This window comes from Ursus arctos, unplaced genomic scaffold (genome assembly GCF_023065955.2).
Source record: "Ursus arctos isolate Adak ecotype North America unplaced genomic scaffold, UrsArc2.0 scaffold_3, whole genome shotgun sequence".
Classification (NCBI taxonomy): Eukaryota; Metazoa; Chordata; class Mammalia; order Carnivora; family Ursidae; genus Ursus; species Ursus arctos.
Window position 1 is genome coordinate 96,872,175 of NW_026622985.1, and position 16,941 is coordinate 96,889,115.

Consider the following 16,941-nt stretch of genomic DNA (forward strand, 5'->3'; position numbering starts at 1 on the left):
CAAATAGATAAATAAAATCTTAAAAAAAAAGAAAAATAATATCCCCCAAAACCAGCTTTGAAAAAAACCCCACAACTTTTCAGAACATAATTCTTGGGGGCACCTGGGTGGCTCAGTCGCTAAGCATCTGCCTTCAGCTCAGGGCGTGATCCCGGAGTCCTGGGATCGAGCCCCACATCAGGCTCCTATGCTGGGAGCCTGCTTCTTCCTCTCCCACTCCCCCTGCTTGTATTCTTTCTCTCTCTCGCACCCTGTCTCTCTCTCTGTCAAATAAATAAAATCTTAAAAAGAACATAATTCTTCTCAATTTCTCTCAATAGTCATCTCTTAACTGTTGTTTCATTAACTAGAAGGAAGAGAACTTGAAATAGCCAGAGCACTATGATAGTTAAGCTGATCCCATTAAATGTAGCTGAAAAAATTTCTTAAACCCCCCAAATTTTCAATATATATTGGATAGAAATCAAGGATAAAACTTTTATATTTCTTTCACAGTTGGTATGCACTGTTCAAAAGTGTTAAAACCCCTTTTATCAAATCATCATGAAATATTTATATGTACTCAATCATTTTAATTTCATCTTTTAAAATGTTTAAAATTTCTTACTTCCAAAGAGCAAAAATAGAATTACAGGCTAGCTTCTGGACTAGTTAGTGCTAGTGTTATGTAGTCATACTTTTCTCTTTCACCAAATACATGGGAAAATGTTGATCATGATATCTAACAAAGTTTAAAAAAAAATACATGATTCTTTTAATTTAACTTAAAAAAATTTAATCCCAGTATATTAATATGCAGTGTTAAATTAGTTTTAGGTGTACAACAGAGTGATTCAACAATTCTATATATTATTCAATGCTCATCAATGTAAGTGTACTTTTTTTTTTTAAGAGAGAGCACACACACACACACACACACACACACACACACGGTGGGGAGAGGCAGAGAGAGAGAGGGAGAGAGAGAATCTTAAGCAGGCTCCATGTCCTGCATGGAGCCCGACATGGGGCTCGATTTCACAACCCTGAGATCATGACCTGAGTCAGAATCAAGAGTCCGAAGCTCAACGAACTGAGCCACTCAGATGCCCCAGGATAAGTGCACTCTTAATCCCGTCACCTATTTCACCCACCCCCTCCCCCCCTCTGGTAAACATCAGTTTAGTCTCTATAGTTAAGAGTCTGTTTTTCGGTGAGTCTCTTTCATTTTGCGTCTTTGTTTCCTTTCTTACATTCCACATAGGAGAGAAATCATATGGGATTTGTCTTTCTCTGACGTATTCCACTTAGCACTATACTCTCTAGCTGCACGTTGTTGTACATGGCAAGATTTCATTCTTTTTATAGCTGAATAATATTCCATTATGTAAGTATACATACATATATATGTGTGTATGTGTGTATACATATATATTTATATATTTAGAAAAGATACTGTATCTTCCTTATCTGTTCATCTTTCAGTGGACGCTGGCTGCTTCCATAATTTGGCTATAGTAAGTACGGCTGCAATAAACATAGGGGTATGTATATCCTTTTGATTTAGTGTTTTTGTATTCTTTGGGTAAATACCCAGTAGTGTGATTACTAGATCATATGGTAGTTCTATTTTTAACTTTTTGAGAAATCTCCATACTCTTTTCCACAGTGGCTACACCAGTTTGCATTCCCACCGACATCCCTTTTCTCTACATCCTCGCCAACACTTGTTTCTTGTGTTGTTGATTTTAGCCGTTCTCACAGGTGTGAGGTGACAGCTCATTGTGGTTTTGATTTGTATTTGCCTGATGATGAGTGATGTTGAGCATCTTTTCATGTGTCTGTTGGCCATCTGGATGTCTTCTTTGGAGAAATTCCTGTTCATGTCTTCTGCCCATTTTTTAATGGGGTTATTTATTTTTTTTTGGTGTTGAGTTGTAGAAGTTCTTCATATATTTCTGATACTAACCCTTTATTTGATACATCATTTGCAAATATCTCTCCCATTCAGTAGGTTGTCTTTTAGTTTTGTTGATTGTTTCCTTTGCTGTGCAGAAACACAGAAAATTACTTTGATGTAGTTCCAATAGTTTGGTTTTTGCTTTTGTTTCCCTTGCTTCAGGGACATATCTAGAAAGATGTTGCTATGGCTGATATCAGAGAAATTACTGCCTGTGCTGTCTTCTAGGATTTTTATGGTTTCAGGTCTTTCTTATCTGTAGGTCCTTAATCCATTTTGAGTTTATTTTTGTGTATGGTGTAAGAAAGTGGTCTAGTTTCATTCTTTTGCATATGGTTGTTCAATTCTCCCAACACTATTTGTTGAAGAGACCGTCTTTTTCTTATTGCATTTTCTTTCCCCTTCTGTCGAAGATTAATTGAAAATATAATTGTGGGTTTATTTCTGGGCTTTCTATTCATTCCATTGATGTATGTGTCTGTTTTTGTGCCAGAACCATGCTGTTTTGATCACTACAGCTTTGTAATATAACTTGAAATATGGAATTGTGGTACCTCCAGCTCTGTTTTTCTTTTTCAAGATTGCTTTGGCTATTCAGAGTTTTTTTGTGGTTCCATACACATTTTAGGATTGTTTGTGAAAAATGCTGTTGGTATTTTGATAAGGACTGCATTAAATTGGTAGATTGCTTTGGGTAGTATGGACATTTTAACAATGTTCTTCTGATTCATGAGTGTGGAATATCTTTCCATTTGTTTGTGTTGTCCTTAGTTTCTTTCATCAGTGTTTTATAGTTTCGGAGTACAGGTCTTTCACCTCCTTCATTAAGTTTATCTTAGGTATTTTGTTATTATTTTTTTGGTGCAGTTGTAAATGGGATTGTTTTCTTAATTTCTCTTTCTGCTGCTTGATTGTTAACATACAGAAATGCAACAGATTTCTGTATCCTGTGATCTTACTGAATTCATTAATCAGTTCTAGTAGTTTTTTGGTGGAATCTTTAGGGTTTTCTATATATATTATCGTATCATCTGCAAATAGTGAAAATTTTACTTCTTCCTTACCAATTTGGGTGCCTTTTATTCCTTTTTCTTGTCTGATAGGTATGGCTAGGACTTCGGGTACTATATTGAATAAAAGTGGTGAGAGTAGACATCCTTGTCATGTTCTTGACCTTAGGGGAAAAGCTTTCAGTTTTTCACCATTGAGTATGATGTTAGCTATGTGTTTTTCACATGTGGGCTTTATTATGTTGAGGTATGTTCCTTCTAAACCTATTTTGTTGAGGGTTTTTATCATGAGTGGATGTTGTACTTTGTCAAGTTCTTTTCCTGCATCTGTTGAAACAACCATATGGTTTTTATCCTTTCTCTTATCAAAGTGATGTATCACATTGGTTAATTTGCAGATACTGAACCACCCTTGTATCCTGGGAATAAATCCCACATGATTGTGGTGAATGATTTTTTTTAAGTGTTGTTGGATTTGATTTGCTATTATTTTGTTGAAGATTTTTGCGTGTATGTTCATCAGAGATAGTGGTGGCCTGTAGTTCTCTTTTTTTGTAGTGTCTTTATCTGATTTTGGTATCAGGGTAATTTTAATACTGGCCTACAGAAGGAATTTGGAAATTTTTCTTCATCATCTGTTTTTTGGAATAGTATGAGAAGAATTATTAATGTATTAATGTATTAACTCTTCTTTAAATGTTTGGTAGAACTCACCTGTGAAGCAGTTTGGTGCTAGATTTTTGTTTGCTGGGAGTTTTTTGATTACTGATTCAAGTTCATTGCGGGCCTGTTGAAGTTTTCTGTTTCTTCTTCTTCTTCTTCCTCTTCTTCCTTTTTTTTTTTTTTTTAAAGATTTTATTTATTTATTTGACAGAGAGAGTGAGAGAGGGAACACAAGCAGGGGGAGTGGGAAATGGAGAAGCAGGCTTCCCCCGCTGAGCAGGGAGCCCAATGCGGGGCTGGATCCCAGGACCCTGGGATCATGACCTGAGCTGAAGACAAACATTTAACGACTGAGCCACCCAGACGCCCCAATTTTCTGTTTCTTCTTGATTCAGTTTTGGGAGGTCATATGTTTTTAGGAATTATCCATTTATTCTAGGTTGTCCAATGTGTTGGCATATAATTTTTTCGTAATATTCATTTACAATCTTTTGTGTTTCTGAGGTGTTGGTTGTTATTTCTCCTCTTTCATTTCTGATTTTGTGTGAGTTCTCTTTCTTTGTCATTGTCGTCTTCTTTTTTATGAGTCTGGCTAAAGATTTATCAGTGTTGTTGATTTTTTCAGAACCCAGTTCCTAATTTCATCGATCTGTTCTGTTGTTTTTCTGGTGTCTATTTTGTTTATTTCTGATCCCGTCTTTATTGTTTTCTTCCTTTTATTGGTTTTGGGTTTTATTTGTTCTTCTTCTAGTTCCTTTAAGTATAAGGTAAAGTTGTTTGAGATTTTTTTTCTTGAGGTAGGCCTGTTATTGTAAACTTCCTTCTTAGAACAGCTTTTGCTGCATCCCAAAGATTTTGGACTGTTATGTTTTATGTCTTCATGTATTTTTTTTATTTCCTCTGATTTCTTGGTTGACCCACTTGTTGTTTAATAACATGTTAATTAACCTCCGTGTATTTTTGCTTTTTTCAGATTTTTTTTTCTTGTGGTGGTTTCTAGCTGTGGTCAGAGAAGATGTATGGTATGACTTCAATCTTTTTGAATTTGTTGGGACTTGTTTTGTGACCTAATATGTGCTCTGTTCTGGAGAATGTTCCATGGTGCACTTGAAAAGAATGTGTGTTCTGTTGTTTTAGGATGGAATGTTCTGAACATGTCTGCTAAATCCATCTGGTCCAATGTGTCATTCAAAGCCACTGTTTCCTTGTTGATTTTCCATTTTGCTGATTTGTCCATTGATGTGAGGAGTTAAAATCCCCTACTATTGTATTACTATTGATTACTTTCTTATGTTTGTTAGTAACTGCGTTATGTATTTGGTGCTCCCATTTTGGGTGCATAAATATTTACAGTTGTTCTAGCTTTTTGTTGATCTCTTCATGATTATATAGTGTCCTTTGTCTCTTGTTACAGTCTTTGTTTAAAAGTATATTTGTCCAATATAAGTATTGCTATCCTGGCTTTCTTTTTCACATCTCTGTGCATGATAAATGCTTCTCCATCCCCTCACGTTCAATTTGCATGTGTCTTTTGGTTTGAAATGAGTTTTTTGTAGGAAGCATATAGATGGGTCTTGTTTTTTTAAATCTGTTTTGTCACCCTATGTCTTTTGGTTGGAGTGTTAGTCCAGTTACATTCAAAATAATTACTGATAGATATGTATTTATTGCCATTTTGTTACTTGTCTTATGGTTGTTGGTTTTTGTTTTGTTTTTTGTCTTATGGTTATTTTAATAGTTATTCTCTGTTACTGTCTTTCCTTGCTCGTTTCTCCCATGATAAGTTGGCTTTCTTGAGTGATATACTTGGATTCCTTTCTGTTTTTCACGTATCTATTGCTGGTTTTTGATCTGTCACCGTTAGGTTCGTATACAACGTCTTCTGCATAGAATAGTCTATATTACGTTGATAGTCACTAAAGCATGCATGCGTTCTTACTCCCCTCCCCCCCACATTTTCAGTTTATGGTGGCATAGTTTACATCCTTTTATTTGGTGAGTCCCTTGACTTATTTTTACAGATGTACTTATTGTTACTGCTTTTGTGCTTCCTGCTTTCTTTATTACTCTTACTTATGGTCTTTCTTTTCCACTCAGAAAATCCCCTTTAACATTTCTTATAGGGCTGATTCAGTAGTCTTGAATTTCTTTAACTTTTGTTTGTCGGGGAAGCTCCTTATCTCTCCTATTCCTTTTTTATCTGTCTTCCCACCTTGCTGGAATAGAATATTCTTGGCTGCAGATTTTTTTTTTCCATTACGTTGAATATAGCATGCCACTTTCTTCTAGCCTGAAAAGTTTCTGCTGAAAAAATCAGTGATAGCCTTATGGGGGTTTCCCTTATATGTAACTGCTTTCTTTTCTCCTGCAGCTTTTAAACATTTCTCTTTATCACTACTTTTTACCCTTTTAATTTCTATGTCTCTTGGTGTGGACCAGCTTGAATTGATTTTGCTGGAGAATCTCTTTGCCTCCTGGAACTAGATTACTGTTTCCTTCCTCAGATTTGAGAAGTTTTCAGCTATTACTTCCTCAAATAAATTTTCTGCCCCCTTTCCTCTGTTTTCTCCTTCTGGGATATCCATAATGTGAATGTCATTGTGTCTGATGGTGTTGCTGAGTTCCCTAAGTCTATTCTCGTTGTGTATAACTTTTTTTCTCTCACCTGCTCAGCTTGATTACTTTCCATTACTCTGTCCTCCAGGTCACTGATTTGTTCTGCTTCCTCTAGTCTCCTACGTATTCCATCTAATGTATCTTTAATTTATTTCTTGTGTTCTTTATCTCTGATTGGTTCTTTTTGTTGAGGGCCTCACTGAGGTCCACCACTCTTTTTTCAAGTCCAGCGAGTAGCTTTATGATCATTAGATTAAATTCTCTAACAGGCATATTCTTTATTTCCATTTCACTTAGGTCTCTTGCTGTGATTTTGTCCTGGTCTTTCATTTAGGACATATTCCTCTGTCTCCTCATTTTATCTCACTCTGTGTCTCTTTCTGTGTGTTAGGAAAGTCAGCTGTGTCTCTTGCTCTTGAAAGTAGTAGCCTTCTGAAGAAGTCCTGGTGTGCCCTGCAGTGCAGTGTCTCCCGTTCACCAGAACCTTGTTCTTCGGGAGTGTCTCCTATGTGTGTTGTGTGTACCCTGCTGTTGTGACTGAGCTGCTTTTCCCCTCGTCTAGTCATCTGCAGTGGCTTACTTTGCCTGTTGTGGGCAGTGTCTGGTCCCTGTGGCGTTAGTGGGCCACTCTGGGGCCCCCTGAGGTTTGAGTCATACCAGGTGTTTGCAAGATACAATAGCACCAAAATGCAGGGTGCTTTCCCTGTGTTGTCCCCTGGGACGCTTTTTGGTGGGCGGGGCCTGTAGTCAGACCAGCTGTCTGCCCCCAGGCCACTGCTGGGGCTGCAGTCTGACTGGTGTGTGTGGCTATCTTTCCCTCTCGCTGGGGCAGGAGTCACTTTGGAGTAGTGCTGGCCTCTGTTGGAGCTGCTTACGCACTGCCAGGCTTGTGGTACTGCTTTGGAGGGGCTCTGGCCGAGAGCGTATTCCAGGGGGTGGATCTGCAACGTTCACAGGGCAAGACGCGCAGTATTTGTGAGGTTTGCGTGTAGGTCCTCTGCGAGAGGGGACCTGTCACTAGAGGAACTGAGGCCAGCCGGGTTGGAGGGGGTGGCTCAGCAAAGCGAGAGGTGGGGGAGGGGGTGGGGGAGGTGCGGTGTTATCAAGGTTTGCCAGCTGCTGGTCTTCTGGGGGAGGGGACCCAGAGCGTCAGGACTGAGGCAGTCCTGGCTGAAGGGGGCAGATCTGTCATAGCACGGGGGGGGGGGGGGGGGGGGTGGAGGATGGGGGTGGTCTGAGGCTGTGCCATTAGCAAGTAAGGTAGCAAGTGTTGGCGCTGTGCTTGTTCCCGCAGGTGGCCATGTGTTTGTGTTGGGGGCGTGGGGGAGGGAAATGGTGCCAGCCAGCTGCTCTGTTCCTGGAGGAGTTCCCCCAGTGAGCCCTGAGACCAGTCCCAGCTCTCCCTCTGGTTTGCCCCAGGCCTTCTCCGAAGCGCTGCCTCTCTGCTGTACCTCCTGGGTTGTTTGTGGTGCTTTCTCTTTAAGGGTGGGGACTCCGTTTCCTCTTGCCCTCCAGGCTCAGAGCCGAGCCTGCTGATTTTTAAAAGTCCAGGTTTTAAGTCCCCCTGGTTGTAAGAACTCATCAAATTATACAGAAAAATTGAAAGTAAAATTGGGAAAAGGATAAACCAAATAGCAGCCGAAAGAAACCCTGTGAAGCTGCATTGATATAAAATGAAATAGGTCTTAGAGCAGAACTGTTACTGTGGACAGAGTCTCTAAATAACGATGTGAAAGGTTTCATTCACCAGGAACGTGTCACCGTTCTGAACTTTTACGTAACCAATAACATTCTGTTTATGCAAAATATGTGAAGCAAAACTTGGCAGAATTGCAAGGAGAAATTGAAATCATACAGGACATTTTAATACCTTTTAGTAGTTGATAGGTGAAGTCGTTTTTAACAATCAGTGAGGACAGAAAAGATTTGAACGGCAGAATTAACAAAGTTGTTCTATGACCACCTGTAGGACATTGCTGTCAACAAATGAAAAGAAATACACCTTCTTTTCAGACACATAAGCCATTTATGAAAGGCGACCACGGAGAGGGTCATAAAGCAAGCCTCAACACATTTCCAAGAACTTCTGTCAACCGCATTCTCCGACCACAATGCTATCAAGTTAGAAATCAATAACAAAACATAGAGAATCCATTTGGAAAGTAGGAGATATACTTCTGCATAATTCGTGGGTCAAAAAGAAATCATAAAGAAAATTAGAAACTATTTAAACTGGTAATAAAAATGCTACAAATAGAAGCATGCGGGATGCCATAAAAGGGAAAAAGTTAACCTTAAATGCTTACATTAGAACCACAAAAAAGGCTGAACATTACTGAGCTTAGTGACCCGTTTAAGAAGTTAGAAGAATATAATATACTTAAGGAAAGCAGAAGGAAGGAAAAATAAAGAACTGAAGTGAAAGATACAGAAAACAAAATTAAATATTATTTTTGAAGATTTTATTTATTTATTTGAGAGAGAGAGTGAGAGGACAAGCAGGGGAGCGGGAGAGGGAGAAGCAGGCTTCCCACTGAGCAGGGAGCCAGTTGAGGGGCTCGATCCCAGGACCGCGAGATCATGACCCCAGCCAAAGGCAGATGCTTAACTGACTGAGCCGTCCAGACGCCCCCAGAATTAAATATTTTTAACAAACTAACATGCTGGTTTTGGAAAGAATAAAATTGACAAGCATCTGGCCGGGCAGCAGGTTCAGAAGTCATTGGTCCAGATGGACGCAGGAGGACGGCAAAGCCCGTAAGCGGTATCTCTGAGGAAAAGAGAATAGATGGGTTACTTCACGTTTTCAACTCAGGGTGAGGGGACTAGTGTTTTCTTGCAGAGGGTTTGGAGACGAATTAATGGTAGATGATGGAAAACTAAGCACCCATAGATGTGACATCTGAGGGCTGGCCAGGGCCCCGCGGCGGGGGGGGGGGGGCATTGGTTCAGCCAGGGCCATGCAGAGTGTGTGGGGGGCCAGGGTGGGGGTCGGTCAGGGCCCTGCGGGGTGGGGCGGGGCAGGTCTTTTTCAGGAGGACGGGGTGGGGGGGTGGTTGGTGGTGTCTGGCGTGGACGGTGGAGTCAGGCTGGATGAGGAGGCAGGGCCGCCAGAGGGGCGGACAGTGAGGGACTGCCGGTGAGGGAGGGGTGCTCACAGGGACTTGAGCAAGAGGCTAGGGGGTGCTGAGCGTGGCTGGAGGAGCAGGGCTGCCCCCAGGTCAGTGTTCTTTGACCCAGTGACCGCCACCTGAGAATGGCCGTGGGTCTGCAGGAGGCTGGCCTGTCATTTGCCTGACCTGCGGGCTGTGCTCCCCGCTGGCTCCCACCATCATCTTGGTTTCACCGACAGAAGTGGGGAGCACTCTTCCTCCAGGCAATTTGCAAATAATAGAAGTACACACTGTTCTCTTTTAAAAACTGTTTACAGTTCTTAAAAAAACTTGTTTCAAAAAATAGCATTTGGGTCAACTAATTTATAGTATAATAAATAGAACCATCAGGTGCACGAGTATAATGAACGAATCTTAATCATTCATCACTAAGTGTTGTGTTAAGATGTCTGAAATCTATAATATGGTTACTTTTGAAGACAACTTTCCTTTCAATGTGCTAAGAATAGGAGTGTGCCCTATTTCTAACAAATGGTTTCACGGTACCAGAAAATGAACCTCTATCACCATCTGAGAAACCACGTTTCTGCTTTTTTATTTTCAGTCACATCTTTCCTTTCATGTATTTTAATTTTAAAATGTCTAGGTTAAGAGAAAGTTGCTTTTAAAAGGAAAGCAAATGGCTTACTTTTGTAAAAATTTTTAAGTTTTGAAAACAACTCTTTATTATGGAACATTTCAAGCACCTCCTCGGTGCCCAGCTTTGTCACACCCATGTCTGTCCCCATTGTCATGTGGCCTTCAGTCATTGGATTAGGGCCTGCCCGGCTCCAGTGTGACCTCACTGAGCTTGATCACATCTGCAATGACCCTGTTTCCAAATAAGGCCACATTCCCAGGTACTGGGGGTGAAGACTTCAAAACTTTTTGGGGGACACAATTCAACTCGCAGTAGCTGTTTCGAACTGGGATTAAGAGCACGGGCTTTGGAGTGAGGCCTGTTGTCAAGTCCCAAAGTCCTCGAATTCCAAGTGGTACCAGGCTGGCCAGGTTACCAGCTTGGTGCTGATAAAGACTGCCTCAGATGTTGTGCAAGGATCAGAGCGCGCGCAGGCCCCGAAGAGCGCCTGGCAGGAAACGCAATCAGTAGCTTGTCGCTTCTCCTCCCCCTTCTTTTCCTTTGCATTGTTGTTATTTATGGTGCTAGTAGTTATTAATAGAATGTGGTCAAAACAGGCCTCATCCAGAAGGCGAGATCACAGCAAGACCTGGAGGTGGTGAGGGGGGTGGCTGAGCTGAAATCTGGGCTGGGGGCCGGGGGGCTGATCCAGGGGGAGAAAATTGCTGGAGCAAAAACCTTAAGATGCTGTGGCGTTGCTCTGCTTTGAGATTTTCAGCCTGGGCGCGAGAACAGAAGCTCCTGAGGGCTGAGGTTTGTCGTGTTCACAGATGTGGCCCAGACCCCTCGGACAGTGCCCGGCCCGAGGTCGGTGCTTCGTGCACAGCATAGTAGTTGCTAAAGAAATTACCTGATACAGAATTCTAATTGATCAGTACTAAACAAATATTCTCTGTGATGTGGTTCTGGAAAGCAACAGGGATGATGTCATTCCAGGCTGGTTTACTGGAAATCCCCCAACAAGGGACCACCCATCTTCCACCCGCTTCCACCTGCCAACTCCTTTCACCTGCCACTTCTGATTACAAATTTTCCCAAGGGCTGTTCCTCAACCAGCACTTTTTTTTTTTTTTTGGAAGTTTCTGGAAATTTTGTCAGCTGTTAAAAAGAAGACAAGGTGCAAAGAAAGACGGTACATAGGAATTCTCAAAATATCTTGGAATGGCTGCTTCTGGATTTTAAGAGGGTCAGGAGTGAGCTTATCAAATCCTCTGCTTCTCTGGAGGTGTGAGGGGCTGTGTTGGTGCTCCCGTCTCTCTGGTCTTTTCCACTCCCAGCGCCTGAAGCCAGCCTCATTTTTGTCTCTTTTCTCCGTCCTCCTCCCAAGGGAAGGGAGCTTGGCGCTTGTGCTGTTCCATGCTTTGCCGTCCCGACCAGTCGGGGCAGCCCTCTCCCGTGACCGCGGGTGCCGTGGGGGTCTGCGGGCGTCCACATCCCCTCCTCTGAGAAGGAGGTGCCCTTTGTGTCAGACAGGCGCACGCCCTCAGGGGCCTGCCTTCGGCGTCCTCTTCTGGAATCCCTGGGTCAGAACTCAAAAGTTACAGTGTAAGGCAGAGAAGAGGGCTGCCTCGGAATCTGCGGACGGCGCTCCATTCTGCGGCGCCTCTCTACCTGTATCAAGTAAGTAACCTGGCAATTTCGGGGCACGGCTTCACGTGCTTGGAGCATGTCACCAGCCCCCCGATCCTAGTCCATGTCCTGGCCTTTACCGGCCACTCACCAGACGTCAGACGGACATTCGTGAAGCCCCTCTCAGGCCCAGCGAGGAGCCACTGTAAGCATATGGAGATGAGTGGGGTGCTCTGCCCTTCCTGAGGGACTCGGGTGACCACTGCATCACCGAGGACAAGGCCTGCTACTAACGTCGGCGAGTCCTTGAGTGTTCAGGGAGTGCCCTCACATGTGACAGCGTGCACACACGTATTTGTCCTTCTCGGTAACTGTACAGAGGGAAAAGCCAGGCCAGGAAAGGCGAGGGATGTTACGAGTTTCCTGGTGCTCAGGGCAGTGCTGAGAGCACATCTTCTGCCCCAGGTGCCAGGAGGCCTCCAGCGCCCCCCTCCGCCCAGGAAGGATGCAGGGTGGACCAGGCCGACGGGAGTGTGGCTCGGGGTTGCGTGAGGAGGGAGGCATCCGTCTGTGAGCAGGGGAGAGTCCAGCGAGCCTCCAGGGCAGAGGTGGCATTTGAGAGAGCAGTTGAATGTCTGCAGGTGGGAAGCAAGGTGGGGGACCCGCTCAGGCCGGTGGGCAGGTGTGGAAGGCCTGGAGCTTTGAGAAGGGCAGGGAGCATGTGGGTGGGAGGCTCAGCAGGAGAAAAGGGCTGCGGGGGCCCGGGGCCCGTGATGGTTTCTGAGCAGTGAAATGAGATGATGAGAATTTTTTTTTTTAAAGATTTTATTCATTTATTTGAGAGCGAGAGTGCATGTGTGCGAGAGAGAGAGAGAGAGAGAGCGCGCTCTAGCTGGGGGAAGGGCAGAGGGAAAGAGAGCAGCAGACTCCCCACTGAGCAGAGAGCTTGAGCAGGGGCTCGATCCCAGGACCCTGAGATTATGACCTGAGATGAAGGCAGACGCTCAACCGACTGAGCCACCCAGGCACCCGAGATGGTTAGAGTTTTTGTTTAAAAATGCAACTTAATGGCTGTGACAAATGTAAACTGGAAGGGTCAGTGCTTTGGGCTTATCAACAGCTCGGGGAGCCTTGCCGGCCAGGAAGCCAAAGCGAGGAGGGCGCCAGGCGTGCATGTGCCGCAGGCAGGGGGATGCTCTCCCTCCTCGGGTCTTTGCTGGCCAGGCAGTCGCCAGGCCTCGTGCGCAGCAGGTGGAAGTTCCCTTGGTCTTTCCGGCTGAGGCTGTGGCCATGAGCAGCCCAGGGCTTGGCGTCAGGCCATTTATTTCTCCCAGGCCTCAGCAGCACAGTTTGGAAGAGGTATGAAGGACAGGAAGGGACCTGTTCTCAGGCATGTGCGCTGGGCTAGGAGGGAGAGACTCTGCACCTGGAGGAGGGTCAGAAGCATTTCTCCATGGGGCTGGGAGGAGGGGTAGCTGGGGTGCGTGCGGTGGCCCTCGGCCTGGGGCAAAGGAGCACCAGTGACAGGTGGCAGTCTGGGACTATTGTGGTGGTGACCAGTGTCCCGGCAGGAGCAGGGGGAGGGAGAGGGCCAGAAGCTCCTGATGTTGGTGAGTGGGGGCAGCTGAGACCAATCCTGCATCTCCAACCTGCTAGGCAGACATACGTGGCCCGTAGGCTCTGGTGTCAAAAGAGAGCAGATGATTGTGATGCGGGCTTTCCAGAGAGGGAAGCCCATAATTGAAGTCAGAGCAGCATTTCAAAATGCTAGTCTTCTGATTCCCATCTGCGAGTTCCTTGGAGGTGGAGGTCAGCAGTATTTCAAGCACGGAGGGTTCTAGAAGGAACTAGATACCTGGCTTTTCTCTGACCTCCCTGCAGGAAGGATCTCAATACCTTTGAGAGCCAAGTGATAATCGTACCTCCCATGCCATTGCTGTGGTCGATGTTTAAGGTAAATTCTGTGCAGTGTGTTAAGTCCAAGAAATAAAATCAGGCTATGTCCACAATGGGGGGGGGGGATTTTAGGGGTTTCCTGTGAATGTGTCTTAAGCATACTCTTTATGCAGACTTATAACTATGCCAATTTTATAGGAAATTTTATGTGAAAAACAATTTTGTAACTCCTTCTAGATTTCTTTATAAACTGTGAAACTAATTTTCCAAGTATTTCCAAGTATTTCCTTACGGGTTGGAATTTTCTCCAACTTACTTTGAAAGTAAATCCTATGGAATCCACCTGTGGATTACTTTGATTGTCTCCCTTCCCAGAAAGGCTGCCTGCTGAGTTTTTCTTCCCCAAAGACAGAAGGATTCAGTAAGAAAGTAACAAATGTAGCCAAAATACCCAAAGGATTTTTACTTGTTCAGGGCAGAGTGTCTAAGCTCATTACTTGCATCTTGGACTGGGTATTCGGTGTCATGGGGACCATCCTCTGTAGCATCTGTGGCCTCTACCCACCTGGTGCCAGTACTACACACCCCACCCCCACCTCTAGTGGCGACAACCGAAAATGTCTCCACTTTGCCACATGTCCTCTAGGGTCCAACATCTCCCTAGGTTGATGAGCCAGTGGTTTAAGAGGACTGTCTGCTCATGCAAGTGTTTCTGTAGGAGAATCTAAGAAATGTCATTGGTTCAATAAATCTGTTGTTTCTCTATAAAACAGAACGGATGCCCTCCATTTCTGGAACAGATGTGGTTCGTGTTGATACGCTCTTTCATATTCATCACTCATTTGTTCACAAGCCTTTGGGTGCCCTGAGCTCCTCCTTGGTGTGAGGGCCACGGTGGGGGCGGGGCGGGGGGGGGCAGGCCCCGCCGATGCCAGTATGCCTGCTGCTCAGGGGGTCCCCTGGAGCCTGCCGGGGAGCAGGGCTCTGCAAACACCTGAGGCTCATCCCGCAATGGCGCCCAGGTGGTTTCTCTCAGGTCAGTTAGGCTTTTCCCTCAGAATCCTTCCTTCATCGGGCTGAAGTGGCACTTTTCCTTCATTCTAGAAGGGCACCGAGAGGACACTTAACAGAACCCTTTTATCACTTGCTGGAAGCAGCTCCTGGATCACAGCCCTCCGTCTGGTGAGTGGCTGCCGCCCTGGACGAGCTCCTGCGGGTGCGCCCCGAGCCCAGGCATGGGCACGTGTGCCCTGGACGAGCTCCTGCGGGTGCGCCCCGAGCCCGAGTGTGGGCACATGTGGCCGGACGAGCTCCTGCGGGTGCGCCCCGAGCCCGGGCATGGGCACGTGTGCCCTGGACGAGCTCCTGCGGGTGCGCCCCGAGCCCGGGCATGGGCACGTGTGCCCTGGACGAGCTCCTGCGGGTGCGCCCCGAGCCCGAGTGTGGGCACGTGCGCACAGCCCCGCCCTCCCCGTGGGCGGGACTGCGCCTCGTGGGAGGAGAAAACGTTAACACATCTCTGTAAACGGTCCAGGTTCTGAGGCCGAATAGACACAGCCCACACCCACACGTGGTGGAGTCCGTGCACACTCGTGTGCGCCATGCAAACCGGCGGTGGGATGAAAACAGGCTTTGAGTTTCAGAACTGTCTTACGAGCTTTGTGCCTTTTTTGCTTTCTCCCAAGTGTTATCGTTAACCTAAGTCACAGTCACAGTTGTTTCTATGGGGAAATGGACCCATGTGCTCTCATATTTGGCCTCTTAGGAGATCAAAAAAGCGACGCTTGGCACGAAAATCTGCACACCAATTTTTCATTAAATTCTATTTAATAGTGGAGAGAGGTGAAGTTTATGAATCAAGTCATTAAGCGTTTTTTTTCTGATGATGGAAAAAGGGATAGAATTCATGTTCTTCATTTGGGGAGAATTATCTGAGTGGGGAACTGCGTGCAGATTTTTAATGAATATGTGCTGAAAGACATGGTATTTTAAAGAACGTCTTTAACAAAATGGTCGATAATAAGATTTATTTTAATTTTTCAATCTGCCAAAAAAAAAACCCCAAAACAAATCAAACTATACTCATATATATATATATATATATATACACAGTGTCGACATTTTCAGAGCACTTACATTAGGAAACATTGTGTTTCTTCTCAACCATATGACAATACTGTATATGCCACAATAAAATTTACAAAAACAATCGCATCAGCAGTCATACAAACGTCATGATTTTACATTTCAATACACAAGAAAAAAATAGACATCTTCCCGGCACTTTTGTTTCCTCATAACCGCTGCCTGTTTCCAGTCTAGCAGAGCAGGTCTCCACACGTGCTTTCAGACACTTCGGCTTTTAAAACCTAACGGTGGCTATTTTAGAAGTCCTACCCTCTCCAGATCCAAACTTAAATGAGAAATTTGCCATTTAAAAATAACAACCAATGGTTTATTAATGGGTACGGTGAAGCTTCCCCACCACGATGTGTAAAAAATTGCATGAAAGTAAAAATAAATAAAGCTGTTGTAAAGCAGTTTTGTTTACATTATAGTTCAGAACAGACACTTAAACATAAAACTGTCATTAAAGAAGTTTTATAAAGTAATTATTTATATCCAAATTACAACTGTTCGACAAATCTAATGAAAACAAACTGATTTGGTAAAGGTCCAAAGACTTTCACGCCCCAGCACCGTGTGGCTCCAGCTGCCATGGGCCGCGGTGATGACATGTCGCGTGTTCTGACATAAGGCACTAGGTCTGAAGAGGCCATGCACTCGCCTTATGTCATATTACCTGTTACAGACCAGTGAATTCTTTGAAATGAAAAGTAATAAAAATTTCAGGACACAGTGCACTTTAATAACATACAGCATTTGAAATCGTTCAGACAAAGTCTGAAAACAGTCTTTTAATGCAAGCCTGAATCTTCAAACACATAAACTCTGTTTCTTATGCTCAGTTTCAATATCACTGGAAAAAATACCCATCACTAAACCCTGATATACATTCTTAGCCATTCGACTGTCATCTGTCACGGTCAGTGTTCATGAGGCAAAGCGTGACCCAGAATCTCTGTTCAGGTTCTCCTCCAAGGGCTTCTCCGCTCACAGTGGTCATTCTGCTTCCGCCTCTTTCTGTTTGGGACCTGTCGGGAGACGGAGAAATGAAAGTGTCAAAGCAATGGAAAAATACGTGGCAGCTGGGCCTGTCCTACACACAGCAGCTGTGGTTCCCCGCCCCCCCCCCACTTGGTGGTCTTAACCCATATTCTGCAGTGCCTTAGGAGAATGTTCTAGATGTTGGGAGGCAGGGACAGGAGATGAGCAGGTGGCTCCAAGCACCTCTCCCCCACCTGCAGTCACAGCAGCCCACTTCGAGTCTGTGCTACATGTCAGAAGTCGAAATATGCAAGATTTAGTTTGGAAAAAGAAAAGGGTTCTAGCAGA

The 16,941-nt window shown here is 44.5% G+C and overlaps 1 protein-coding gene across 5 annotated transcripts in view; it reads right to left on the reverse strand.

The window, feature by feature from the left end:
- Positions 1–15,497: 15,497 nt before the first annotated feature.
- PRKAG2 (protein kinase AMP-activated non-catalytic subunit gamma 2) overlaps positions 15,498–16,941 on the reverse strand; it is a 256,416-nt gene continuing 254,972 nt past the window's right edge. For all 5 annotated transcript variants that reach the window (XM_048213065.2, XM_044392289.3, XM_048213061.2 and 2 more), the window contains one exon: positions 15,498–16,640. In XM_048213065.2, the coding sequence (XP_048069022.1) occupies positions 16,609–16,640 (32 nt within the window). In that variant the 3' untranslated portion in view covers positions 15,498–16,608. The remainder of the gene's footprint in view (positions 16,641–16,941) is intronic.